General features: G+C 53.2%; 13 protein-coding genes across 13 annotated transcripts; 9 read left to right on the top strand and 4 right to left on the bottom strand.

Moving 5' to 3' along the window:
• Window positions 1–124: 124 nt before the first annotated feature.
• On the top strand, window positions 125–767 carry RHO25_011800 (uncharacterized protein; the record flags this gene model as incomplete). The annotated part of the gene is made up of 2 exons (XM_023603217.2): window positions 125–471; window positions 524–767. The coding sequence occupies 2 exons, from the start codon at window positions 125–127 to the stop codon at window positions 765–767; spliced, it is 591 nt and encodes a 196-aa protein (XP_023454705.2).
• A 1,360-nt stretch (window positions 768–2,127) lies between these two features.
• Window positions 2,128–3,465, top strand: RHO25_011799 (uncharacterized protein; the record flags this gene model as incomplete). The annotated part of the gene is made up of 1 exon (XM_023603216.2): window positions 2,128–3,465. One exon carries the CDS (start codon window positions 2,128–2,130, stop codon window positions 3,463–3,465), a length of 1,338 nt encoding a protein of 445 aa, XP_023454704.2.
• Window positions 3,466–4,588: 1,123 nt separating this feature from the next.
• On the top strand, window positions 4,589–5,627 carry RHO25_011798 (uncharacterized protein; the record flags this gene model as incomplete). The annotated part of the gene is made up of 2 exons (XM_023603215.1): window positions 4,589–4,608; window positions 4,661–5,627. The coding sequence occupies 2 exons, from the start codon at window positions 4,589–4,591 to the stop codon at window positions 5,625–5,627; spliced, it is 987 nt and encodes a 328-aa protein (XP_023454274.1).
• Window positions 5,628–5,974: 347 nt separating this feature from the next.
• On the top strand, window positions 5,975–7,509 carry RHO25_011797 (uncharacterized protein; the record flags this gene model as incomplete). The annotated part of the gene is made up of 3 exons (XM_023603214.2): window positions 5,975–6,189; window positions 6,299–6,824; window positions 7,093–7,509. 3 exons carry the CDS (start codon window positions 5,975–5,977, stop codon window positions 7,507–7,509), a joined length of 1,158 nt encoding a protein of 385 aa, XP_023454273.1.
• A 158-nt stretch (window positions 7,510–7,667) lies between these two features.
• On the bottom strand, window positions 7,668–9,348 carry RHO25_011796 (uncharacterized protein; the record flags this gene model as incomplete). Its single annotated transcript, XM_023603213.2, has 2 exons — window positions 7,668–8,345; window positions 8,413–9,348. The coding sequence occupies 2 exons, from the start codon at window positions 9,346–9,348 to the stop codon at window positions 7,668–7,670; spliced, it is 1,614 nt and encodes a 537-aa protein (XP_023454547.2).
• Window positions 9,349–9,794: 446 nt separating this feature from the next.
• Window positions 9,795–10,931, bottom strand: RHO25_011795 (uncharacterized protein; the record flags this gene model as incomplete). Its single annotated transcript, XM_023603212.2, has 1 exon — window positions 9,795–10,931. The coding sequence occupies one exon, from the start codon at window positions 10,929–10,931 to the stop codon at window positions 9,795–9,797; it is 1,137 nt and encodes a 378-aa protein (XP_023454548.2).
• A 1,568-nt stretch (window positions 10,932–12,499) lies between these two features.
• Window positions 12,500–13,307, top strand: RHO25_011794 (uncharacterized protein; the record flags this gene model as incomplete). Its single annotated transcript, XM_023603211.1, has 2 exons — window positions 12,500–12,864; window positions 12,929–13,307. 2 exons carry the CDS (start codon window positions 12,500–12,502, stop codon window positions 13,305–13,307), a joined length of 744 nt encoding a protein of 247 aa, XP_023454539.1.
• A 660-nt stretch (window positions 13,308–13,967) lies between these two features.
• Window positions 13,968–15,214, top strand: RHO25_011793 (uncharacterized protein; the record flags this gene model as incomplete). The annotated part of the gene is made up of 2 exons (XM_065603453.1): window positions 13,968–15,024; window positions 15,177–15,214. The coding sequence occupies 2 exons, from the start codon at window positions 13,968–13,970 to the stop codon at window positions 15,212–15,214; spliced, it is 1,095 nt and encodes a 364-aa protein (XP_065459525.1).
• Window positions 15,215–15,291: 77 nt separating this feature from the next.
• On the bottom strand, window positions 15,292–16,332 carry RHO25_011792 (uncharacterized protein; the record flags this gene model as incomplete). Its single annotated transcript, XM_023603209.2, has 1 exon — window positions 15,292–16,332. One exon carries the CDS (start codon window positions 16,330–16,332, stop codon window positions 15,292–15,294), a length of 1,041 nt encoding a protein of 346 aa, XP_023454541.1.
• Window positions 16,333–16,963: 631 nt separating this feature from the next.
• Window positions 16,964–18,963, bottom strand: RHO25_011791 (uncharacterized protein; the record flags this gene model as incomplete). The annotated part of the gene is made up of 2 exons (XM_023603208.2): window positions 16,964–18,494; window positions 18,548–18,963. 2 exons carry the CDS (start codon window positions 18,961–18,963, stop codon window positions 16,964–16,966), a joined length of 1,947 nt encoding a protein of 648 aa, XP_023454542.2.
• A 1,009-nt stretch (window positions 18,964–19,972) lies between these two features.
• On the top strand, window positions 19,973–21,880 carry RHO25_011790 (uncharacterized protein; the record flags this gene model as incomplete). The annotated part of the gene is made up of 2 exons (XM_023603207.1): window positions 19,973–20,341; window positions 20,393–21,880. The coding sequence occupies 2 exons, from the start codon at window positions 19,973–19,975 to the stop codon at window positions 21,878–21,880; spliced, it is 1,857 nt and encodes a 618-aa protein (XP_023454543.1).
• A 761-nt stretch (window positions 21,881–22,641) lies between these two features.
• Window positions 22,642–24,594, top strand: RHO25_011789 (uncharacterized protein; the record flags this gene model as incomplete). The annotated part of the gene is made up of 1 exon (XM_023603206.1): window positions 22,642–24,594. The coding sequence occupies one exon, from the start codon at window positions 22,642–22,644 to the stop codon at window positions 24,592–24,594; it is 1,953 nt and encodes a 650-aa protein (XP_023454544.1).
• A 574-nt stretch (window positions 24,595–25,168) lies between these two features.
• Window positions 25,169–25,786, top strand: RHO25_011788 (uncharacterized protein; the record flags this gene model as incomplete). The annotated part of the gene is made up of 1 exon (XM_023603205.2): window positions 25,169–25,786. The coding sequence occupies one exon, from the start codon at window positions 25,169–25,171 to the stop codon at window positions 25,784–25,786; it is 618 nt and encodes a 205-aa protein (XP_023454545.2).
• Window positions 25,787–25,919: the final 133 nt, after the last annotated feature.

Here is a 25,919-nt window from a genome sequence, read left to right as displayed (position 1 = left end):
GCAAATATTGCGACTTCAACCACCAGCTGTTCAATGCCGACGAGCACCGCATTCTGCCTCACGATACAGACGACCATATTTTCCATTCCGACAGCAAACTGAACTCGCCAAGATGTCGCCCAATATGTCGCTGTTCAGCGTCAACGCTATCCTCGTGCTCTCGACTGACGACTCGTCCCGCATCCTGGCGAAATACTACAGCCCACCGCATATCCCCTCCAACGCTCAGGGCAACAACTACCCCGGCGCGCAACCTTATCAGACACTCAAAGATCAAAAAGCATTCGAGAAAGGATTGCTGGAGAAGACGGCGAAGCAGACTAGCGATGTCATCCTCTACGACAACCGAGTGGTGGTATTCAAGAATGAGGCAGATGTAATGCTGTACGTTGTGGGAGGCAGCGATGAGAACGAGATCATGCTGTACAATGTGGTGCTGGCATTGCGGGACAGCTTGAACATTCTGTTGAAGTAAGTACTGGTAGGAAGTCTTTGGGCAGCAGATAGTAACACATCTGTGCAGGAACTCTGTCGACAAGCGCACGTTGATCGAAAACTATGACCTTGCTTCCCTTGCGATCGACGAGATCGTAGATGACGGTATCATCCTCGAGACCGATCCTGTCATCATTGCCAGCCGAGTCAGCAGACCGCCGGTCCAGGATATTCCAAACATGCAAGGAATCGATCTTTCAGAAGAGGGGTTGCTCAAGATATATCAATTCGGCAAGCAAAAGTTGGGCGAGAGGTTACGACAAGGATTGTGAGGGGATATTTGCGGGCATCTGCGGGCCTTGAAGTCATAGCGATGGAGTTTTGGAGTTCGGGGTTGGCCAAAGGGAAGAGGAATCGTGCTGAATGAAGAACCCAAGAATTGCAGATTCGTGTGTTCCAAGGAGACTGGTATGGTATGAACACTACAAATGAGGTAGAGACCTCACTGCAAACACTGCCGAGAACGCCTTTCGCGAGTATATCAGCATGACCGAGTCAGAATATGAACTCGTGGACATCTGCATTAAGCTTCACTCCCATCTTCAGAGGGGCCACCTCTCGTCCGGCAGAGTTACAGGCACAGAGCTCTATCACGAGGCACCACCCATGCCCGAGATGCCTGCCTGCCTGCTCGATGACCGGTCAAGTAGTAGTCACAACGCGGTCGCAAAAGTGGCTGCCGAAGTCGAAGGGTATGAGATGGAGATAGTTCTGGCCGAGGATCGTTGGTTGATTGTTGAACAAACTCACTCAAGATTCAGCTCAACCATGAGAGATAGCTCGGTTCGTCTACTTCATGTGTGATGTCGCTGCTTCGCATAACCGTGGCTGTCTCTGAATGCAACTACCTCTGAGTGCAAACGCAGGTCGCTAAGCCAACCTTCAAAGCTTATCATGGATCGAGAGCCAATCTAGTTAGGCGGTTGCACTCAGAGGTCGTTGCATTCATAGGTATCCACGGTGACTCCCCGCTCGTTACAGTCATGCTCAAGGCATTGCTCGTCCTGGTTGTATCCGAGCTAGCCGATGCCAAGAACACCTCGTACCCGGAGGACGTGGCTGCCAGCTCAACATCGTGAATGTTTCCATCCATCCCTGCCAACCGCTCCGCACAGGATCGCTCCGACCCCTGAGAAGCCTGTTGATGGCGAGTCGGAAGACTGCTACAAATGCCATCTCTGTAGTCCGAAGTCGTGCAAAGACACGATCCTGCGCCTTCGCGACGGCCTCTCTCTTCCAATTCCACAGGACGTGCTGCATCGGAGCCGTTCAACAATCACGAAGCGCTGTGAGGGGGCGCAGACTGCTGAGTAAATCTGCAAACGGTAGATCTGGGCCATCTGAGGCCATGGCGAGATCCGCTCCTCCCCATTGCTCTGATCAAGCCGTGGAGCGAACATACGAAGTACGCTTATTCGCTCACAGGACAAAATTTTGTGCTCACAGAGCGGTATAGGATGCTTTGAGAGTCATTTCCAGTCGCAAAAGACATGCAAGACCGCAAGCCTCCAACACGACAATTGCAACAGTGATCGGAAAACCGCAGGACACGCCCGACCTCAGAGGAACTCCGAGCATTGTAGGCATGTCTGAATGGCTGCGAATGCTTGGCCACAGTGTATGTCCGATCTGATGCCGGCCCCAGAAATTGTCAGCTCATACTTCGTGGAACAGGACGAAAATATCAATTCCTTGAACATCATCCATGTGGCTGGCACGAAAGGCAAAGGAAGTACGTGTGCATTTGCCGAATGCATTCTCCGATCGCACGGCACTCGCACAGGCTTTCCAAAGAAAACTGGTCTTTACACCTCTCCACATTTGATGAAACCTGAGGAGCGGATACGCATCAACTCCGAGCCACTAGCACCAGCAGTCCTTGCCAAATACTTCTTCGAGGTGTACGACTTGCTCCCTCAACTTGCGACAGAGTACGATCCACAAAAGTTGCCCATCGATCGAGGGCCACGATTGCTTCAACTCTGGGCGTTACTCGCTTTTCACGTCTTCATTCGGGAAAAGGTTGATGTCACCATTCTCGAGACTCATAACGGCGGCGAATACGATGCTACAAATGTTATCAAGAGCCCTTTAGTGACAGCTGTCACGACACTCGGAATGGACCACATTGATATGCTGGGCCCTACTATTGAGAACATTGCCTGGCACAAGTCTGGAATCTACAAGACCGGAGCGGTGGCTCTGTCGACCATGCAGGATCCCCAGCCTGCCGCGATTCTGGATGAAAGGGCTGCCGCAAAAGGTCAGCAGATCACATTCGTGGGCATTGACGATGTTCGCTTACCGAGAGACTCGCTCAAGCTGGAGCCTTCTGTTCGAAGAAAGAATGCATCTTTGGCGGTTGCAATATCCGAACAATTTCTAGAAAAAAGTTTGGGCTCTGGCCGATCAGAGGTAGGGTTGACTGCCAATGACATTGCCGCTGGCATTGAGCAATTTGCGTGGCCTGGTCGCTTCCAGATCGTTCGTGATGCTGACAGCACATGGTTTCTGGACTCTGCGCATAACGACATGAGTGTGGCCATCGCAGCACAGTGGTTCGCGGACGCCGGTCAGAGGATGCAGCAGAGTGACGCCGACCCTGTACGCATCCTGATATTCAGCCACATCAATGAGCTTCGTGATACGGCCGCACTACTGGAGAACCTCGCGATCGCGCTGAGAGATTCGAGTGCGTCTATCAGCCATGTGATATTCAGCACCTATGCCGAGTCACAGGAGCCAACGAGCAGGACGACCACCGAGGATTCTGGCCTGTTTCACGAAGTATGGACCAAGATTCTGCCAGATACACAAATCTGGGACGAGCCCTTCATTCAGAAAGCAATGGAACGCGCAAAGGTACTGGGCAATCAGGATGGCAGAGGGATGCAGACACTCATTACCGGCAGTCAGCATTTGGTCGGTCCCGCGTTGCGTGTGCTTCAATCAGGTAGCGCTGAAATATGATGGACTCCGGCCTCGCCTACTTTGAAACAGCAAATCGGGGACTTTGGAACGTCCACACTTTGCTAATTCTCCACGCGACCTCGATTTCGCGCCTGCAACGCTGATCGAGACAGAAATTCCCGGGCACGCTCGACACAACGGAGATACTAGGAGCGCAGAAAGCCGAACATTTCTGATGAAGAATGTGGAGACTAAAGTCTGAGTCTCTGTTCTGCATTCCGGCGGGCTTCAATTGCTCGATTACAGTACTGCCCGATCTGAACGACATGAGTTACCTCGATGGTACTGGAGATTCTAATCTGCAATTGCACTTCGCCCAATCTCTATTTAGAACCGGGCAAGAAAGCAAGTCTGGTAGCTGTTCGAGATTCAGGGCCGTCTGCCAGTCTCATCGCTTCTCCAGAACCCTCCAGCGTGCAATCACTGGCCGATCTGGAAGACTGGCGGCTGGAGTGGTTCCTCAAGCATGGAGTTGAGCTGCCTCGCCAAGAGTGAGTCTACACACCCGCTCACTTCGAAGCCCGGGTGAGGTCAGAGCTTGATCACTTGCCGGCAAACTTGTGATCCTGCTCCGGTTCAAGCTCATGCTCAACCAATACTTCGATACTGCTGCAGCGAGGCCTCTGTCGATGCACGTCCGCAGTGACGGCAAACCGACCACCAGGAGCTTGGACAAGGGCGGCCGAGGCACCCGCCCGCTGTGTGAACCTGCAGCGGGCAGTAGGTAAGGTACATGGACCCAAAAAGATTGATGTCCAGCACGAACGACCACAGATACGTGAAAGCTAGGCATCCCGTCCGCTCTGCCATATATAAGCACGTAATCGCTGGATTAGTACTACGGTGGGTGACCACGTGGGAATCCCCAGTGTTGTTCGTTTTGCCTTTTGCTCGTCCGTGGTACGGTGTGGTGCTCGAAGGCTGCTTCCATTCTTTTTGCGTGCCTGGAACCGGCACCTGCTAGGGAAAAGATACCAGATGAGTCATGTCAGCAGCACTGGATGCCTACAATTACAAATGGCAGTCGCGATCAGCTGAACGTCGTGCCAAACTGTCTGCAGGTCCGGTCGCAACGCGACGCCATCTTTGTTGCCAGCGCACACGAACCTTTCTCCCGCCCACAATGGCTACCGATACGCATCAGTAAGTGAGTTGCAATGGTAAGGCAAGCTGTGTTCTGACTTCAGATCAACAGAAAGTCGTATGCCGTCGGCGACATCCTCAGTCTGCACACCAACTCCCTTGACAACGCTCCTCGCACCCTCCAGGCTAAGATCATACAGCTATACGAACCTTTCACGCTATCCTGCGTAGCTACGGTCGAGATCAATGCCAGCGACTTGGGCATCACAGACTCGCCCATCGAACCTGCGAAAGCGATATTAAAGCTTTACGACCGCCGCTTTGCAAGTCAGCTCCGTAAAGAGTCGAAAATTGAACCCTGGACCGCGGCCACAGAAGAGGCATACATCGACATAATCAAGAATGGAGAAGCAGCCGAGTTCGTTCGAAAATTGAACGATGATAGCATCGACTTCGAAGAACCCGAAGAAGGTTGGTCCACAGCAGAAAACGAAGCCTACCTCCATGACAAGTGCTCCGACCTGTTTTCCGACGAGACCAAAGCCTACGACGTCATGAAAACACTTCAAGGCAAGCAGATACCAAGACTATACTCTGCAGTCTCTCTGCCTCTGGAACAGAGCAATTTGGGCGAGCCCCTCGAGCAGGACAGCGACCTCCTAAGTATTCCCGGGATTTCGCTCGAATACATCCCTGGCCCAACGCTCTCAACTATGACGGACGTCATTCCTCGGCAAAGCTGGCAGCGCATCGTGGAGCAAGCTGTACAAAACGTGCGCGCTTATTCAAGCCTGGGGTTCCTGAACAGCGATGTACGGCCTTCGAACTTTGTGGTCAATGAACAAGTTCCTGACGGCCACGAGCGGAGGGTTGTTATGCTTGACTTCGCGGTGTGTGAATTCAGGGAGGACGATCAATCTGACGAAGAATGGGGCCGATTGAAGTGGCGTGAGGACGAAGAAAATGCAGTCGGATGCGTGATGGAAGGGATATTAGAAAGATTGGGGTTTGATCTGGGTTATGTGCGGTCGTCTCAATGGAAGAAGTATGCGATACCGGCAGAAGACGTTTGGTCATAGACCAGCTGATCGTGCAGTGCTATCCGCGAGCTATGCGTTGCGAACGAGATTACTAGGCACCGCTGCACTCTGTAAATTTTTCTGGCACGAGTACATCTCAGCTGCCAAATGCTGTCTTGTGGTCTTGTGAGTGAAAGTACGATCGATGTCCGAAAGAAATTGCGCCGCTGAAGTGAGGAAGGTTGCACTTTGGAGGCGCGTCACGTGTTGGCGCACCTGGCTCGTGTCCAAGTCAGTTGTATAGGTTGGGGAAGGCCCCACTCTGCGCGTGGACCTCTCGCTGTCTCACTTCAAACGCCTCCACTTCCGCCACTACATCACGGCACATCACAACGCACCGATCGGCCATGGTTCTCTGCTCGCAGGCCATCCCATGCAAGTCATGCAAGTGTTGTGCAACCGGATCGGCAATTGCGCCAGTTGTTCTTGCTCCTGTCCTCACAACTTCGCCACCAGACCGGGTACAATGGTTTAAGAGGACGAAAGCCGAGTACACAAGCGGATATCACACAGAAGCCTATCTGAAAGCTGGGGCCAGAAGTTCGATGGACGATGATGCAGCGTAAGTCTGCTTCTTTTGCTGATCATTCAGCTAAAATGCATAATGGCGGATTCGACTCCGCAAGATCCGCCTTGCCGACACTGAGCTGACGTGTGTCAATACGACACAGGACGGCGACATTCCAAGAACTACGCAGACTGGAGCGAAGGTTTCGAGCGCCCGAGAGAGTGTTTCCGACTCGATGTGAGGAGTTGAGGACAGTGCCAGCTGCAAAAACCTTTCCCTTTCTGGACCTTCCTCCCGAGGTGCGCCTTTGCGTTTACGAATATGCACTTCGAGAACCTTTCGTCCAGCGCCTTCGCAACTTTGTAACGCCAGCACTTGCCAGAGCATCAAATCAGCTGCGACAAGAGTCACTTCCAGTCTGGTTCGCTATCAACACTTTCGTGGCAGAGGTCAAATCGACATTTCTGGGCATATCATTCTGCTCTTCTCATGGAACGAGAGCTGAGTACATCTCCGAGAAAGACACTCGCTATAGGCGTCTCGGCAATCTCGATCTGAGTTCCGTTGTGACTGGTTTACTCGCCACACGCTCTCCAAGGATGATCAGGCTCAAAAACGTCGACTTCTGTATGATGAGTGCCGTCGAAAAGCGAGATCGCACTGGAAGCGATCGTTTTGCAATGCTTTCGGTAAGTTATGACGTCTCTCATCGTTCCCGCACAATACATTTGGGCAACGTGAGGGCATCTCTAACCGTGGCAACCTCTGAATGCACCTACCTCTTAATGCAAGCGCAGGTCGCTAAGCCAAAAACAAAAGCTTTCCATTGATCGAGAACCAATCCGGTTAGGCGCTTGCACACAGAGGTAGTTGCATTCAGAGGTAGCCACGGTGACCTGTCCTTACTGCGTTGCGCTGGATCACATCAATATGACGCTGACCTTGAGCCTCCTTAAGGTACGAGATGGCCGCCCAGTGCGCATCACCACACACGTCGGAGGTGGAAAAAGCTCCGAATACAGCAAACATGTGGAGCACGTTTTCGAATCGGGCCGCTCGTTTCTCGAACAGCTGGTATCGGACCCGGAGTACCAGGGTCTCTATATGCTGCAGCTCAAAGACGTTGCCGCGGCTTTCAGAGTGAAGCCACCTCTCCTTGGGAGTCCGGCTGAAGAACTGCAGCCAGCCGCGGCGCCTCTACCAACCAGCCAGGACGCAAAGCCTACGAATCGAGCTCTCGGCACCTCTGGCGAGAACGACGCGGATCGGAAACCCTTGCTCCCAGTGAAGCCAGTGAAAAAAGGCAACTCCGGCAAGCCAATACCACTCAGCGACGATTTCGAATTGCCGCATGCCGAGACATACTTCTCATAGGAGCCTTTTACCCCAGCCAACAATGGTGACTATCAACAGCGAAGGTTTTGCTTGCTTTTTTGGAGCAAGATCTTCAGTCTGTGCGATGTATTGGAGTTGGCTGAGTAGAGCACATCTCAGATGAGCCGCTGGACTTCCTCGCGCATTGATTCTCTAGATCACAGCACTCTGAATATGGGATATTCGTCTCCTTCTTCAAGCGGTATGATGTTGACACTGACGTACGAATCAATGACCTCTGGCTCCAGAGCAGCAAACGCAAGGGCAGCATTCTTCTGCCTCGTGCTAATTCGAAAGCTCCCCTTCGGAAGCGAAATTTCCCTCATAGTGGAATTTGTTGTCACTCTGACTGGAATTGCACCCTCATAGTACGACACTGGCTCCACGAACTTCGACGTCTCTATCGTCAGAGCCTCAACAGTCCCGTGAAACGCGTCCGGCAGCGTCTCAACTTCGAGTCCGGATACCCGCAGCTTCTCAGCAAGTTCAGCCCATGTTCGAGGAATGAGATACGCTTCGGGTCTCGGCCTTGTGAGGTTCGCTCGTGTAGGTGTAGTTGAGGAAAAGTCAATCAGGACTTCAGCCAAATCTCCGCTATCGAGCTCTATGAAGGTCCAGTTGTTTTGTGTTTTCACTGCATGGTCTGTGAGCACGATGTGCTCCTTGCTTTGGACGAAGTCTTCGACGCTCTTCGTGATCGTTTCTAGGACTTCAGAGGCGTGGTCTGCTGTGGTCTGCACGATGCTCTCCAGCATACTCAGTCCGCTGTAGGTGCGCCGCGCGAACTCCTGGTCAGCGATACCGATTCCTCGTGTTTCGCAGAGGAATGAAACTGCCTGCAGCAAGCACGGAGCCAGTCGGTTAATGTGTCCGGGAAGGTGCACTTCCTAGGTTATTACTTACCTGAATCAGTCCCATCGCATTACGCCCAATCTTTGCATCGCTTTCAGCCTCCACAAATGATATCGTTTCGTTGGGTTTCCGACCAGGCCCTATTGCAGCATACGGCTCCCATCTCAGGCCATTAGCTTCAAGATTCGACGCTATAGCTGGCGCGTAGAGCTTCTCAGACAAGGCGCTTATGTCGGGATGGATGTTAAGATTCTTCGCCGCGCTGAATCTTGCATCTGCTTGTGGGACATAGACTTCTCCATGGGAAAGTAACTGCAGTCTCGCAGAATACTCGTGAAGGTCCACAGCGACGTGTGGGTCGAATTTGCTGAAAGTCTTCTTGATATCTCGAGTTTGTTGCCTTGCAAGTTTGATGTGGTCGCGATTTGGATCGAAGTTCGAAGCCAGCAGTCGTTGGAAATACGCCTCGCCGTCTGGGTTGTATCTTGGTAGAAGTAGTAGGTCTACTTTCTCCAAAATAGAGGTAGTCCACGTTTTGTTCGAGTCCAATTCACCCAGCAGTGCAAGCACAGCTTGATCTCCGGCGGGCTCGTCCCCGTGCACGCCACCCTGGATCCAGATTCGAGCTCTGTCGGTCGAAGTATGGGGTTGGGGATCTTGAGAGACATAGACGAAGTCGATTGATCTCCCTTCTTCCGAAAGATATTCGGCTGGTTGCCAGTGAAACCAGTCATTCCTTTCGTCTAGCAGTGACAAGAAATCTGTCAATGTTTCATCGCTCGTAGGTCCCGTAGTGCCATTCTTGAACCCAGATTGGACGCTATGTTCGTCTAAAAAGGCTGGTGAAAACAGCTTTACCCCAGGATCCGGAAAGTTCGCCTCTACTTGTGGCTCATCCTTTCTGACGCTGACATGATTGTTGCCATATCGGGTCGCTTGAGTGTGGTCGAATATAGCCAGAAGGAAGGGCAAGAATTTGTATGCCATGGCGATGGCACAGAGCCCAAGGCCCAGCGTAAGCCTGCGAGACGCTCTTCGTGGTCGATGGATGGCCCAAGGAGATTTCAATGCTGACGTCGTTGGAGACGACATGAATCCGTCTCCAAAGGATTGGCTTCTTTCACAACATATGTAGGCCGGTGTTGAGAGGCGCGTGCTTGAGACCATCGGGACAACCGGCATCCGGAATTGCTCTCCACGTCAACCTTGTACAAGCAGGCCTTCCCTGTGCGGTCGCTTCCATTTGAAGCATAATTGACCACAATGCCTAAGATAGCTGGAAGCTTTCAATGAGCACCAATTACAACGTCGTCGCTGTTCAGTGACGAGTTCGAGCTGTAGCATACTGAGGCATACTGTTCACTGAATTCCGCACCGAGATCAGCCGGAATATTACACCCTTGAGTAGATCGAGATTTCTTCTTATGAGTTGCTCAGGATTGTGCTGAATAGAAGACATCCCCTTTCATCAGAACTCTGGCTGTACGATGCAGCAGTGCGCTCTCAATTTGACCATCTTCAAACACGCTCCCCACCTCAAGTTTGCCGCTCGCATGTGCGATTGTTAGCGACTCACGGCCCTCAGCGTTCACTGCTGTCAGTGCCGGCAGAGTCCCAGGCATACGACAAGCAGCCCCGAGATTGAGCGCCAGAGTCAGTGGCACTGCCTTGTGAGGTTGCTGCATAGACAGCGCACGGCAGACTATGTGGATTCCCGAGCTGACTGCTTCTGCCTCCGGCTTGCTGATGAGGACGATCTTCGGCACAGTCTGCGCTTCAGGATCCATATCCATCATCTTCGCTCCTGTTTGTCTGATCTCTTCGAGACGGGTCAAAATGCTCTGGTGTGCTTCCAAAGTCGTCGGTTCGATATCTCCTGGCAAGCCTAGATCTGAAGCAAGGACGAATACACCAGGATTTGCCACATCTACCAGACTGGCCCTTACTTCTGTTCCATCAGAGAGTTGGATTGTATCGATTGGGTTCCCAGTAGGTAAAGCTTTTCCAGTCTTGGCTCCAGCTGGGTCGATAAATTTCAAAGTGATTCTTGATCCCGTCCCAGGCACGCCATCAATTGCATAGTCGCCAAATGGGTTGTACGTTCCATCTTCCAACACAGGGCACTCGGCATGAATGACTTTATTCGTGTTCGTGTTGAAGATTCTCACATTCACAAAATTTTCCTCATTACCATTCTCATCTTTCCTCGTCTGGAGGGCTGTCCGGAGAAGACCCTCGTTCAGAGCCCAAGGTCCAACGATCGATGACATGTTGCCACAGTTGCCGGCAAGATCCAGCTTTCCGTCTTTTATCCCGACCTGGACGAATGTGAAGTCCACATCGCAGTCTTCACGAGCGGACTCGGAAACTATGCAGACTTTGCTGGTTGATGACACGCCGGAGCCAACGCCGTTGAGTTGACGTCCTGTCGAGTCTGGAGAGCCCATGGCCGAGGACAAAATCGGCTGCCATTTTGTGGGATCTGAAGATGGAAGATCCTTTAGATTCAAGACCAGTCCGTTGGAGGTGCCGCCACGAACGAAGCTGGCGGGAAATGATTGAAGTGTCATAGTTGAGGTCTTGCGAGAATGAGGGAAGGAGTTGCTTGAGTTTCGATAGATAGTGAAGAGTGCAGGTCTTGACGAGGATCTGGTACACAAACACCTATTTGAATGCCCGGCGCAGAGCGTCAACAGGTTTCTCGCAGTTGCCGCAGTCATGTTCTTGACATTTATATGTATGCCGGGTATGTTTCGCAGGTTTCGGGGTTTCGGCTTTCAGGTTTGTGCATTCTTGTTCCGTCCTCTGTTGAAGATCGTGGTAACCTCGTATCGGTTGAAACTATCGGTTCAGTGAGCGAGAATTCGTGCGTACTGTCAAAATATAAGTAATGTGAGACAAGTCGGCAGAAGTGGTAGCTTCTACAGTAATTAACGTCAAATGAAGTCCCTAAAGTCTCTCAGTCTTGGCCGACATCGCAACTGCCATCCTTCATCTCCACTTCGACGCGTCTACACACACCCAAAACACGCGACATGACCACAGCTACCACCTTGCCAGGCCTGCGAGGCCGCACAGCACGGGAAGATATTGCCATGGCAGGCAACGTCGCGGTCGACAGCTGCTACGCGTCCCACCTCGACTTATCGCCCTCTGCTCTGCTCCGAGATCTGTCAAGGCCCGCTGGCAATCGAGCACATCAGAACGAGATGATGGAACGGCTAGCGAAGATATTACGACCTCGAACGTGACAATGAAGAGAATGCTTAGGTCGAAGCCGACTGCACAGATATGGACACCCCAGACATGTCTGGCGACCATTCGAGTGAAGCGTTGTGGAGAGGTAAGGCAGGATACACGAAGTTGGTGATCAGACTATGATCTTCAAATACGCTCCACAGGCACAGATTGCTCTGCCCGTAACTCTGCCTCGCGAAGATGGCCTCTGCATCCAGGAAGCTGCAGAGACGCACTTCAGATGGGTTTGGTGGTTTCGAGCCACGCGGCAGCCGGGCAAGGAAAGTCCATATTATTCACATGATCAGATAAGGAAGCGAAGCGCATCAACATGAAGCACGATCGCTACTGCAGGTCCATCGTACCCGTAGCACCTCACTATGGGACGCTCTTGCGTGGCTTTGGGCTTGTAAGAGCCATACCTAAAAGTCATATGCAAGCAGCCCTCTCGCATACTGAGCCAGCCCATGCAAGAAGGTCGCCCGTATAGCTCCTCGGCGCAGCACTAACACGGCAATCACCATATATCATTCCGTCTTGGCTGTGTCTTCAAACGTTTCAAGCTAGCGCCGAGACGCTTGACGACCATCTCGCCTGGCTTCGGACTCATCTTACCCGAGAGGGAAGACTGCAAACGATGTCGCACTCGGTCTTTGCATATTGTGTCGATAGCATATTTCAGTGCGAACGGACGAAATTCTTCCGCATAAGCTATAGTTCTGAGACAAGCGCCATGACTTGCATCTAACGTTCATCCAGAATTCCGCGAACCGCGGCAGTTGACTTGAACGCCGGCTTGCTCAAGGCGACTACTATAACATCGCAGGACCCCAAGGACGGAAAGATTCCAACACCGGACACTACATCTCAAGATACTATACGGAACTGCAAGACCACCAACATGCATCCACGCAAGCTGTGTTCATGCCTCCTGGCAGCCACCAGCGCTCTCGCCGCCAAGATATATCTGGCCGGAGATTCCACAACGGCGACAATAGCTGGCGCTGACGGAACTCAAGGATGGGGAACTTACTTGAAAGATCGCGTGAGTCTGGAGGTCGTCAACAATGCCATCGGTGGACGTTCCACCAGAAGTTTCACCCGCGAAGGACGATTTACGGCCATGGCCAACAATGTTGCCAAGGGCGATTTCGTCGTCATTGAGTTTGGACACAATGATGGTGGAGGTCTGAGTACCGACAACGGACGATCAGTCTGCGGTGTTGTCAACAACGATTACAGCACTACTTGCCAGACCACTTACAAGTAAGTCGCATAGCTACACATCGGTCAATCTTCCTACACACTCCGATACTGACACAAAATGTAGCGGCGTCCAGGAAACCGTCCAGACCTACTACACCTACCTTGTCAACGCGGCGAAAGTTTTCCAAAGCAAAGGTGCCATTGTGATCATCGCCAGCCCAACGACCAGGAACGTCTGGGAAGGTGGCAATTATGCCTACACTCCCAGCCGCTTCGTTGGTTATGCTAAAGACGCAGCAGCTGCTGTTGGGGCCACTTTCGTCGACCATCAGATCTACGTTGCGGAGCTCTATCGCAAAGCGGGATCAGACACCGTGAACTCATACTACCCCAATGATGCTCTGCACACGTCCCCTGCTGGCGCGCAAGTTGTGGCGAGAGCTTTTGTGCTTGCTTTGGATGCGACGAGCAGTGCGTTGAAGCAGTACATCACTCGGAGGTGATTGACATTTCGGCATCAGTAGTAGCCGGTGAAAGCGCCATGGAAACGTATTTTCAATGCTATCGAAGCGGTTCTCTTTGAAGCTCTGTACATTCAAGTTGATAGCCCTGAAGATGTCCACAGGACGTCCACAATCACATGTTTGGACGGAATCATGCCTGAGGGTTGATGAACTTTGTTCAGGGACATGGCATGAAAATAAAGAAGCTGACCAAGACAGACAGAGTGTCAGCAGGGAATTATAGTGAACTCAGAGTCACCCTGCTCCATGTCCTCGGCTTGCTCGGTTCGTTTTCTGATTCGAACTGCACTGTTCTGGAAGTTCCACAGTTTCATGGCATTGCGTGCCTGAGGGGACCCCGCAGCCATGCCTTCGACCGGTCCGGTGCCGCTCTTTGGTAAGCCGATAATCAATGGAGGGGTAAAGGTCCGGTCGTCCAGTCTGACGACACATGATATTGACACCATCGTCGTGCATTCGACTATTTCGCACCAAAGGGCAAGGCGCAGTCAGAAACTATCTAGGGTCGCTACGATACCTGGCTCCGTACATCGAAGTTCGAACATCGACCAGCCGAAATCTAGGCCTAGCACATGCACTAGCTGAGACATCAGGCATTGGCACACAACAGACCAGCGAACAACCCGAAGCGCCGCCGCTATGAAGATTGAAGGAATATACATTTATCCTGTCAAGGCACTTCGGGCGGTCGAGCTCGAAGAGGCGCAAGTGACCAAACATGGCTTCCACCACGACAGGCGATTCATGATGCTGCACGTCCGAAAAGGCGAGGACGGCAAACCGACATACAAGAACATGGCCGTGGCATATTACCCAAAGAGCGTGCTATTCTTCCCTAGCATCGACACCGAAGCTGGAGTCCTCACTATCACCTACAAGCCTCCCAACGAAGAAGAGAAATCCCTAGACCTCCCTCTCTCACCCCACACAGACGACCTAGAAGTCGTAGACGTAAACCTCCACGGCTCCCCAACAAAAGCCTACAAAATGCAACAACAATACAACGACTGGCTCTCCTCCTGCTACGGCTTCGAAGTAATCCTCACCTACCTCGGCCCCCAATACCGTCCAGTCCTCATGTCCTCAAGCCACAACATCCAACGCAAACCCAACAACAACTCCAGCTCCTCCAACAACAACGCCTCCGGCTGGCTCTCCTCCATAACCTCCACGGCCACCAATCTCTTAACCGGAACATCAACCTCCGACCCCCAACTCCTCACCTTCACCGACGTAGCACCCTACCTCATAACCTCCTCCAAATCAATGGAAGACATCCATTCCCGCTTCCCATCAACCACCGACCCCTCCTCACTCGACATAATAAAATTCCGCCCCAACATCATCGTCTCCGGCGCCAGTGCCCCCTGGGATGAAGACTACTGGGGTCAAATCACCATCAAATCTTCCACATCCTCCGAAGCCACCGCCAAGCCGACCAGAATCGACTGCATCCACAACTGCGGCCGCTGCAAAAGCATCAATATTGATTATGCGACCGGCGAACCGGCAACAAACGAAGCAGGAGAATTGTTGAAGAAATTACAAAAAGATCGAAGAATTGATCCGGGCGTGAAGTATAGTCCGATTTTCGGACGGTATAGTTTTTTGAATGATGGGGAAAGTGAGGGGAATGTGATCAGGAAGGGGGATGAGGTGGAGATTAGTAAGAGGGTGGAAGAGAGGACGAAATTTGGTAAGTTATCAATCTTTTTTCTTTTTCCCCAGAATTTCTTTCTCGTTTAGTACGAAGGTTGTTGATTGAAGTCGGTTTTTTTGATTGAGCTGCGTTTCTATCCTATCTGAGTGCTCTTGATTTTTCAAAGCTAATCTCTTCTGAAAACACAGATTGGGAAGGTCTCAATACCTTGTCATCCACCTCATAGCAAACCAGCCAGCCATACTGGGAAGACCCCCAGCGATATCGAGTTTCATGGCAATATTGAAAAGTAGTTTGAGCTCTTCAAATTTCAATTCCCATGTCATCAAAGGTGTCACTTCCCACAGAACTGAAGCCAGACCACTCATTCCCCCTCTGTCGTGAAAATTGCGAAGACGAAGACGAAGAAGCGGCGGAAGAAGAACTCGCCATTCCTTCCGGCCTCTTTCCAGCCTTCTTCTCCGTCTCCCAAACTTCTCTCACGCTCTCAAGCAGATGCTGCGCAGATCCGATTTCGTGTAACAGAAGTGGCATTCTGTCACGCTGAGTCTTGACCAGGACAAACAGTTCTTCAATCGCTTCCAGTGAAATCTGTAATTTTCGCATCGTACTGCCAAGAACCTCCCACCCGAGTGGAAGTCTGCCGGAACTGTTAGGCAGAGACGTGCCTCTGCCAACGCCAGTCCTGTCTGGTGGCGTACACGTTCTGATACCTGCCAAAGCAGTGTTGAAGCGCTGAACAATCCCGAAGTACGTAGCCAGCTCGTTAGAGCCCAATTCGGAAGTTGCTGCGGAGGCGGGAGAGTTGTGTTCGGTACGACCAGTCCAGCTCAATCGGATGGTCCAAAGCGAATTTACGTATGCAGCAGGCAGCCACGCTTGGATTTGGCGAGTCTGCGCATTGAAAGACGTCTCGATGCTGCGGCATTCCTGATTCGCACATACCAGTGCGGCGTGCATGCAGCGTGCAGCTTCTGCAAACGTCAAGCTACGTGCAGCCCGCAAGCTAGGAGTGGTCTGCTGGTGGTAGGGTGAAGAAAGGCGAGTACGTGGCTGAGTATAGTCAGTTGGCGGAGGTACTGCTCCGCTTTCGAAATCGTCCAGCTCCTTGATTCTTGAGTTCTCAAGAAATGGTTCCGACCCGAAGTAGTGGTAATCACGCATAGCGTCCGGAAAAGTAGCGTCCCACTGTGGAAGTGTTTCGTAAGAGCTTCTGCCCTGATGCGGACGTCGGCGCGTCCAAGCTCGACGCGAGGGCAGGTTACTGAAGGTGGCCGAGCTGAAAGGTGGCGTGTTCATGTTCATGGCGTTGAACATGGCATCTATGCCGGATAATGGATCCATACTGACCTGATATCCTCTTCTCTCATTTGTCGAGGTAATGAAGTGGTTTGCTTGCAGGTCACCATGTCGCAGTAGCGGTCGCGATAAGCGGACCAACGTTTTGTCTGCTGTGCGACTGGATCACGAAGTTGGACTGGTCCACGCAAACACTTGCACAGCTTCCGCGTATCGCATTCGTTACGAGCGACATGCGCACGCGGGAGAGCACATACAGCTGCCACTTTCCGCGTGCTGTGTGCCTGTTGACGGAGACGCTGAGTGCTGCGAGCTCGCAACTGTCCAGGCTGTGCCGCTCTTTGCTGGCGGGTCTGCAAGGGTCAGCAATCGAGCGATTTCGCGCGGCGCGGTAGCACAAACCTTCAGCAATCACGAGGAGATCACCGGGGTCCTGTCTATCAGGTCTGATTTCCTCGAGGGTCGGAATGCAACACCTGCCTCTGCAGTGCGTTTCGTACCTCACAGTTGGGCGATTGTTACCCTGCGCCTGTTAGCTGTCACGTTCGCCAGTGTGATACAGTTCGGAACAGATCAGCATACCCCTCGAGCGAGCCATTCACTTTGAACGAGTTGATTGCTTTCTGATGGCGGGTCAGCGTTGTCATACACCTTCGTACTTCGTACTTTGACACAATCACTCACCTTCCGTCCATTCATCAACCTGATTGCGCAACTTGACCCATTCAGATCCACTTCGGTTGTCATTTGGGGAAATCGTAGGGTCATCTTGATCCCGCTCGTGTCTGACAATCTTTAGCCGGTCTCCTCCGTTTGATGGAGGATCGGGACCTCTTACAGATTCCGCTGGTCTGCCTGATGAGCCAGTCTCAACTCTTCTCATATACTGACTCGAATTCGGCAACTGCGGTCCAGCATGCCAGATACCTTCTTGACGCGGATTGCGTGAGAGCAACGTAAAAGCAGATTGACGGATTGTAGGATTGCGACAACGCGAAATGGCCATCCATAACGGATCCGTGACCCAGAGGGAGAATGACAAATAAGGCGTGCCCGAGTTCGGCCCTGATAGTGTCGGAAGTGGTGGGCATGAGAAAGACGCCAACACTTCTCGTGCCAGGTCCACGATCGCTCGGAATTCTGCTTCGTATGCGTCATACGCGACAGGGCCTGCGGATTGATCGACTGATGCCAACATGGTGCCCACGAGGTGATTGGCTTTGAGCACCATCGCACGCTTGAGATCCATGTTGGACATGTAATCGCGCTGGTCCGATAAGAATGCGGTAAAGGCCTGCTCCCACTGTGAGAACCATGGCGCATAGCGGAGATATTTCTCAGCCATGGTCACTGCGATGTGGTCACGCGGCGCTGTAGGGTGGAAGCCCTGCATGAAACGCATGACACTATTCAGTGCAGTGTGCAGTGTGTTATGGGCATGTTCCAAGCTGAAGATGTAGTCGATAGGCGGGAGAGGAGGTGTTTGTCCAGATGTGTCGATTTCTGGCCTTCGTCCCTTGTCGAGGAGTGCGGTGGCTTGAACTTCTAGTCGTTCCACGAGCGGGCGCATCTGCTCGATGTCGTCCTCTTCAGCTGGAGACATGCTCGTGATTGCCGCTCGACCCGTTGACTGCATGAGGCGCCTTCCTTGTAAAGCATGATTGACAGCACTATCGCATCGACCTTGCATAGCCTCGAAGCAAGTGAATAGGACGCATGTGGTCAAGGCGAGGCGTGAACTGGGAATACGTCGTCTGTTAGGGTCCTGTTCGTAACCTTCCTCCGCAGTTAAGCAGGCAATGGCCTTGTTGCATTGGTTGAGGGCGAATTCCATGGCTTTCGCCTTTTGCTTGTCATCAGCGAATGCGCGCTGCATGATGCATTCGTGCAAGGCTCCAATGGCAGTAATGGCATGCCTGATGGCAGGTTCGTGATATGAGGTTTGAATCACCATTCGCTGCCAGAAGGCCGAGTCGAAGAAGCCAGCCATTTGGGGGGCGCTGAAATTGACAAAGAAATTGAGGCAATGTCGCTCGCGCCAGCTTCGCCGCCATTTGGTATCTGGTCGGAATAGTGTCAGCGAGTCGGGATAGAAAACGCCGTCCTCGTCTTCTCCCGTCCGGGTGCCAGCGTTGATAGCCCAATCGTCTGATATTGCGGTGCTCCTGCAGTCTGGATTGCTGGGGTCGCATTTGATGCCTTTAATTCTGTTCAATGTTAGACAGCAATTCTCACCACCACGTGCTTGTCGTCTACCTACAAGCAAGGTATGCAGCCGGTCTGCATCTTCGTCCGCGGGATCTCCTCCACATCGTCTTCGGCGTTGTCCAGCGTCGTACTTGACGCTCCATTTTGCGAGGAGTAGTTCGTTGTAGCGTCGAAAGGAGGGCCGGGACGCTGGAATTCAAATCCATTGCTCCAGTTCACGTTTTGGGCAGTCTCGTGCACCGGCGTGGCGACTTCCTCCCACGCTCTCTTGCGACTGCCGTGTGCACCATTGGTACCGCTCATTCCATAACTAACACTGCCGTTGGTCCCGACGCTTCCGTTTCCGCTGTTCATCCCGTTCCCGTTGACATGCGTTGGCGGGGGTGAGCGCCATTGCAAGTCCACGCCTGTGTACCAGGCATGGTCCCCCTCTTTATCTCGGACGTTCGACTCGGCGGGCACGGTCATGGTGGACATGCCCTGCGGCGAGCGCATTGAGGTGTCGCGGGAGGGCGCAGATGCGGCAGGCCACGGCTCGGATTTGCAGTACGGGCGGTCGACTCAGCGAAGCCTCGCAGCGCCACGCAGCTCGGGAGCTCTCATATGTTGGTGGTCGGTGCGGTCAGGAAGTGGTGCTGGCGGGGCTGAACAGAGAAGCACTCTACGACAACGGCGCGGTGGTCATCGACGGTGGGTAGGGAGTTGAGGAGAAGAAGACTGCGGACGAGGTGTCGCGCCAAAGTCAAATGAAGGGAGGGTGCCAGGGCGTGCAAGGCAAGGCGTGGTGAGGACGTTGGACGAGGATGACAGCTCAGACCTGGTGCTGGGTCGAAGTCTGTTTCGCTCTGCTGGCTTCCATCACGTCCACGGGCGACGGGCGACGACGACATGTCTGCGATACCGTACCGTACATTTCTCAGCCGCAACGGAGCAGTGCAGCGTCGTCACAGATCGGCCTGGCTGGCCACCAGACTCGGCTGTCACCGCGCAGGTCGCCAGAAGGATGCGCTGAAGGATGGCCAGGTGCAGCCCACGCACACCGTCCCTCACACGCCCACGTCCGCCGTGCACGCCTGTGCCTGCTGCCACAAAAGGCGGGCATCGGCTGCACTGCCGCGCCCGTTCGCTCGTCACTGCTGTAGTAAGCACGGCGCGATCGTGGTCCACCTCTGGCCACGGCACACTGCCCATTACCAATCTGGCCTTCGACACGGTTCCGCAGTCGAGCGCCGCCTGCCCATGTGAATCCTGCCTCGCCCAATCCATCCTGGGCTCGTGCTGATGTCTCGGTGCACCGCCTGTGCGCTGCCGTGGTCTCGCCCAAACAAGCCGACCCGCCGCTGTGGCTCCTCGGCCCTGGAGCAACCCATCCGCCGGGGCCAGCAAGTGCTCGTCATGAATTTCGTCCTTGAGAGCAGCACAACCACATCTCCTCTCCTCTCCTCTCCATTCTCGCCAGCGTGTCTGCGATGCGGCGATGCTCCGTTCCCGTCTCTCATGTGCACCTACGCTAGCATCCTCAGCGTGGCGTGCGCGAGCCATCGCTCCTAGCCCAGCATGCCTCTCTCTCCTGCAGCTTGGAACGCGAGGTTACAGCGCGGAAGCTTCAGCTCCCACTCACTCCCATGATGTTGCAATCCTCGGTGGTGGCATCACCGGTCTGGCCAGCGCCTACTTCCTGACTCGTCAATTCCCCAATGCCAAAGTAACGCTGTACGAAGCCAAAGAACGGGTTGGGGGATGGCTGGAATCGAAGCGAGTGCCAGTCAAGGATGGCAACATTCTCTTTGAGGCTGGACCTCGCACATTGCGCCCACAGTCGAATGGCGTACTCGCGGCGAGATTGGTATGACAGTTTCGAGCTCCAATGCACGTCGATGGAGCTGATGGGTAGTAGATGCAAGAGCTGGACTTGACCAAAGACGCCATCTTCACGCAAAACACCTCGCCCGCCGCGCGTAGCCGTTTCCTCTACTATCCCGACCACATCGTGCGCATGCCCCACCCTTCCTTTGGGCTGGCGGACAACCTGTGGAATCTGATCAGAGAACCTGTCTTCGAGACCGCAGTGTTGAGTGGGTTCAGAGAGTTTTTCAAAGATGGCAGAGATCCCAGCGTGCAAGATGAAAGCATTGGCGACTTCTTCTCGCGCCGATTCAGCAAGACGATGGTGGACAACATTCTGAGTGCTGTAATCCATGGCATTTATGCGGGCGATGTCTACAAATTGTCGGCGAAGAGCTTGTTCCCTAATCAATGGCGAGCAGAAGCTGTCCACGGCAGTGTCTTTCTCGCCATGCTTAAATCCAGAACCGAAGGCATTGAGATGACGAAGAGAGAGGCCGATTTCCTGCAGGACATGAAAGCTTTCTCATGGGACCCGCTACTCAAAAGCACATTGAAGGACAATTCGGTATTTACATTCAAGGACGGTCTGGGTATGCTTTCGGACAGGCTGCACTCGAAATTGTTCGAATCCGGACACGTGGAGTTCAAAACAGGCACCGCTGTGCAGGCCGTGAAGCAGTCGGATGGCAACACAGGCATAGAGGTTACCGCGCAAGGGTCACAAGAGTCGCGACAGCATAGCCATGTCATCTCTGCGCTTTCGCCGGACCACTTGAACAAAGTAGCTGGCACTAGTCTGATCGGACACATCCCCAGTGTGAACGTGATGACTGTCAACCTTTACTTCCGTTCGCCAGACCTGCATGAGCCTGGCTTTGGCTACTTAATACCGCGCTCCACGCCTTTCGAGCAAAATCCGGAGCGTGCATTGGGCGTCGTATTCGACACTGCGTACTCTCCGTCGCCTCGCGATGTCGATGTAAAGAACTGGAACGATCTGTCGGTCGATCAGCTGCGAGCTGCGCGTGAGGCTGGCCAGATTATCAATGTGAACGATTTTTCTTGGTACAATATGCCGGAACCTCCAAATATGCAGGATCACGTCGAGGCCAGAGGGACCAAGCTCACTGTGATGCTCGGCGGGCACTGGTGGGATGACTGGCCCGCATTTCCAAGCGAGGAGGAAGGCGTAGCTCTTGCGCGTTCGGTACTCGAACGCCATCTCGGCATCAAGGAGGAACCAGAGGCCTCGCAGGTCAACTTCCAGAAGGACTGCATTCCGCAGTACACGGTCGGTCACGAACAGCGACTCAAAGACGCCCACAACAATATCTGGCGCCAGTACAAGGGTCGGTTACGGGTGGCCGGTAACTGGATGTCAGGCGTGGGAGTGAACGATTGCTTGCGGAGCGCACATGAGGTAGTCAAGAACTTCTCTCGCGACGCGACAGGACTTGAGCATGTCGGTGAAGCACCAACGGTGCGTCTCGCGCCACTCCGGCCAGGCCAGAAGTCGGGGGATGAGAGCGAGCGATAGACTTGTACATATAGACGCAACACACGCACGAAAACGGGTGCTGCTGCATTGCAGCATTGCCCTGATGCATTGGACTCGGGCTGACGCAAGCTGTGGCTCCTTCCTCGAACATGGATGGCCCCACTTTCGTCGAAAGCGAACCTTCCACTTCAGTTTCCACGTCAGATCTCGTGACGCGCTGCTAACGAAACAATGGCTGTCCTCGAATGACACTCTTCCTCACTTCCTGACTTCCTGTGTTCTCATCACATCGAGCTCCATCCCGAGAGCACCAGCAATTGACGAGCACGTTGCACCGACTGGCCACCAAATGCGCCTGACTCTGCAGACTGGGAAGCTGGAACCTTGATTGGGCCGCAGGCAAACACAACTCCCCATCCGGTGCACAGCCAATCGCTGCTTTGCTTCAAAACGAGGCTGGGTATCGAAAGACATCTCGGTCAGCTAGAATCTACCACACCCACTACATTGCTTCACTTCTGCCTGAAAGCTCACCTGGCATCCTGGCGATTGCACGCAGCGCAACAGCAGCCATCGCAAACGTGCATTGAAGCCAGCCTTCGTTGACTGGCTAAATGCCTGTAAATCCAAGTTTCGTTTCGTCCACCGCTGGAAAGTGACAGGGTCAAGGCTCTTTCGAAACACCAAAGCAGAACCCAACGTCACGATCATCGTCCAGCCGCGCAGAACAACAATCTCTACAAAATTGGACGATCTTGGTTCGACCGGATCTCCGCTGTGCATACCGACACACAACCGCCATGGCAGCGCACCTGGGCCATGACGCAGCTGAGGCTCCGCGAGGACGACCTCCAGTCTCATTAAACCACCCGCACCGCACGACTCGATCCTGGACATCAAATGGCGTTCATTATACGGTCGATTCCACCACCTACTCAACTCCAGGTTTCAGCTTTGGGGCTTTTTCTGGAACAGCGAACGGACCCTTCACTTTCGAACCTTTTATGACATCAAATCGAGAGTCTGCTACGAGACCTGCGCCATTTGGACTTCTTGGGAACGCTTTCGGTCTACTCGAAGACGCTTTCACAATGCGTCCACAGCACACCGTCATTGGAGAGAGTGGTCTGGGCCAAGGAGCACAGAGACGAGTACAAGTCGATCCTCCAGCCGAATCCTATGACCCTGACCTGGCTTACGAAGAACACAATTTCGCTGCAAACCGGAAAGCTCGACCAAAATCTATATTTTCACGATTAAAGGACAGGCTTGTCGATGCGAACCAAATTCGGCGGCAGCGTAGCTTAAGCAGTCGTGAACGATCTTCAGAAGATGAAAACGCAAGGATACCGTCACGGAAGGCAAGCACGCGCTTCGCACAGACTGGACCGCCGCCAGCAGCATGGACGACACAAAGAGAACAGGCTCGAGATGCGCCTCGTGAGCCAGCGCCAGAGTTCATTGAAGTAGACTACCAGGACGATACAGCATCCGAAACGGAGTCCGAACCAGAATATATACACAGCAGATCACGGCCTCGCTCCAAACGATACAGTACAGCAGGCAACAACATGGTGGAGGCATTGGAGAATGCCGTCGAGCTGGAACGCCGCAACGTTCGTGCTTGTAAGCAGAAACTGGCACAGGCTTCGAGGCAAGGCAATATCAACTCGAACTACTTGCAGCGTATCGTGGATGAGCTCAAACAGCACGAATCTACACTAGCAACAGCGACAAGCAATCTCAATGAAGCAAAAGCCCGCCAAGTGCGTAACGAACGACCGCACCTTCCACGTCGACCAAGTTCCCGAGCGCGTGCTGAAATGCCGCCTCCACCTCCTCCACAGATGCCACCCCGGCAGCCTTCTCAAGAGCGGTCCCGGTCAAGACCAAGGTATTCTCGGTCGAGTTATAACATGCGAGATCGCTTCGTTCCCGTCGACGAGTTCACAAGATTTCCCGATCATCCATCACATCCGGATCCTATATTTCAAGCGTTTGAGGATCTGCATGGCGTACACACTGGGATACATTTCGACCCCTTCCACCACTTTTTCGGAGCAGACAGATTTGCCATGGACGATGCACACATGCACTTCTTCGCAATGCCTAGTGATACATTTCCAGCCGGTACCGATACACGACGCAAGCGGGCGACGTTCAATCCAGGAGGCCCGCGAGCATCTTTCCAGCAACCACACCCGTCATATCGTACTTCATTTGCTCCACCGCCACGGCAGACTCCTGTCGCTGCGCCGAAGCCACCAGCTACAGTTCTCACCTCGGAAGAAGCAAAGAGATTGTTCTCAATTTACGACGAGCGTTGGAAAGCCCTCCCACCATCCAGCCCGAGCGTTCCCTATCCCGCTCGTGGTTTGCATGCAGGAGGTTTAGCAGCACGAGACTCGCTGTGGGCCCCCAACATTAGCACTCATGTTGCTTCGTGGTCAGAAGAGACCGTTATGCAAGCTAATGCACAGGCGTTCTATCTCGGCGTGGTGGGGCTTTCCCCAAGGTACACAGAGAACCCAGCTTCTGGGCGTGTCGAAGTTGGGTTTGACAAGTCGCAAGCTACGCCGTCGCAGCTGCAGCAACTAGTGGACATTTTGAAGAAGGAAAAGATTCGGTGGCATTCGGATCGACTGGGCAGACGGAACGGTGGACGTCCGGGACCAAATGAGGCCTTACAGAAGGACGAGCGCGCGAGAGCAGTCTTTCATGCCGTGTGCGAGCTTATGGAGAGCGCGCAGTGAGGTGAATGGTGAAACGCCTATGTGTAATGAGGTGCAAGCACGAGGGAGAATGCTGAAGGATGTAAGATATAATCGATGACATGGGGCGTCCTTCGACGTGCTTTGAAATTCATACACGGCATCAGCATAGCAGCCATGGCCTCATCTCACTATCCTCAGTGTTGCAGAATGAACAGGCGAAAACCTCAGAACTGCTTCTTCCTGCATGTGAATGTACTTCTCTCTGTTGAGTCTCCGACTTCGGCGTCGTTCAATGCACGTCATGAGCTCCCCGCTTCGACGTCAATGCTAATGTCAGCAACATCTGGGAGCTATGTGCATTTCTAACGAACCGATATAGCGTAGAGTCCTGGACTACATGTTGTCAACCACGAGTGTAATTCGACTTCACTTAGCTCCCGTTTCGAGCAAGATCTCACTTCCACCTTGCTACTTCCTGCACAAAGCAGCTACAACAAGTCTTCAACCTCGACAACATCATTCTGCAGCACCTCCCACAATCTCAACGCCAACAAGACCACCCCATCGGCCACTCCAATTACCAAACAAATCACTTCGAAGCGAAACTCTCAAGATGTCCACCTCCACCTCCGGCATCGACTCCACCCCACCAACTTTCCCCCCACCATCTCTCAAACCCCTCGTCGAAGAAATCGCCCACCTCCTCACAACCCGTAAAGAAAGCATCTCCATCGCCGAAACCGCCGCCGGAGGCCTCCTCTCCTCCTCCCTCCTCTCCTACCCGGGCGCCTCAAAATTCTACAAAGGCGGTCTAACCCTCTACACCCTCCCCTCGCGAATCGCCTACGCAGGCTGGACTCAAGAAACAATAAAAGATTACCGCGGCCCCACAACCGATATCGTTTCGGGACTCGCGCAACATGTGCGGAAAGATTTGGAGAGTACTTATACGTTAAGTGAGAGTGGGACGGCGGGGCCTACGGGGGGTGAGACGAGGAATCGGACGCCCGGGTATGTGGCTCTTGCGGTGGATTGTGAGAGGGGGACGTTTACGAGGGAGGTGGAGACGGGGTTGGGAGGGGATCGGGTGGGGAATATGGTGAGGTTTGCGGAGGAGGGGTTGAAGTTATTAAAAGAGGTTATTGTGGGGGAGAGTACGAGGGGGGCGTATGGAGGGAAGGGGTTTGTTAGTAAGAGTTTGATGGGGGAGGGGAAGGAGAGTAAGGCGTAGCGTGTCGATATGCGGGAGCTGGGTATCGCCGTGATCTGTTAGAGATGTTCTCAGAGGGGCGGATGGGAGCCATTTAATCTTTTACTTTCTTTTTTTTTTTCCTTTCTTTTTTTTTTCCTTTCATTTCTTCTGT

The sequence above is a fragment of the Cercospora beticola genome, chromosome 8, assembly GCF_033473495.1.
Source record: "Cercospora beticola chromosome 8, complete sequence".
Lineage (NCBI taxonomy): Eukaryota > Fungi > Ascomycota > Dothideomycetes > Mycosphaerellales > Mycosphaerellaceae > Cercospora > Cercospora beticola.
The sequence above is the reverse complement of the archived record's forward strand: the minus strand, read 5'-3'. Positions and strand labels throughout refer to the sequence as shown.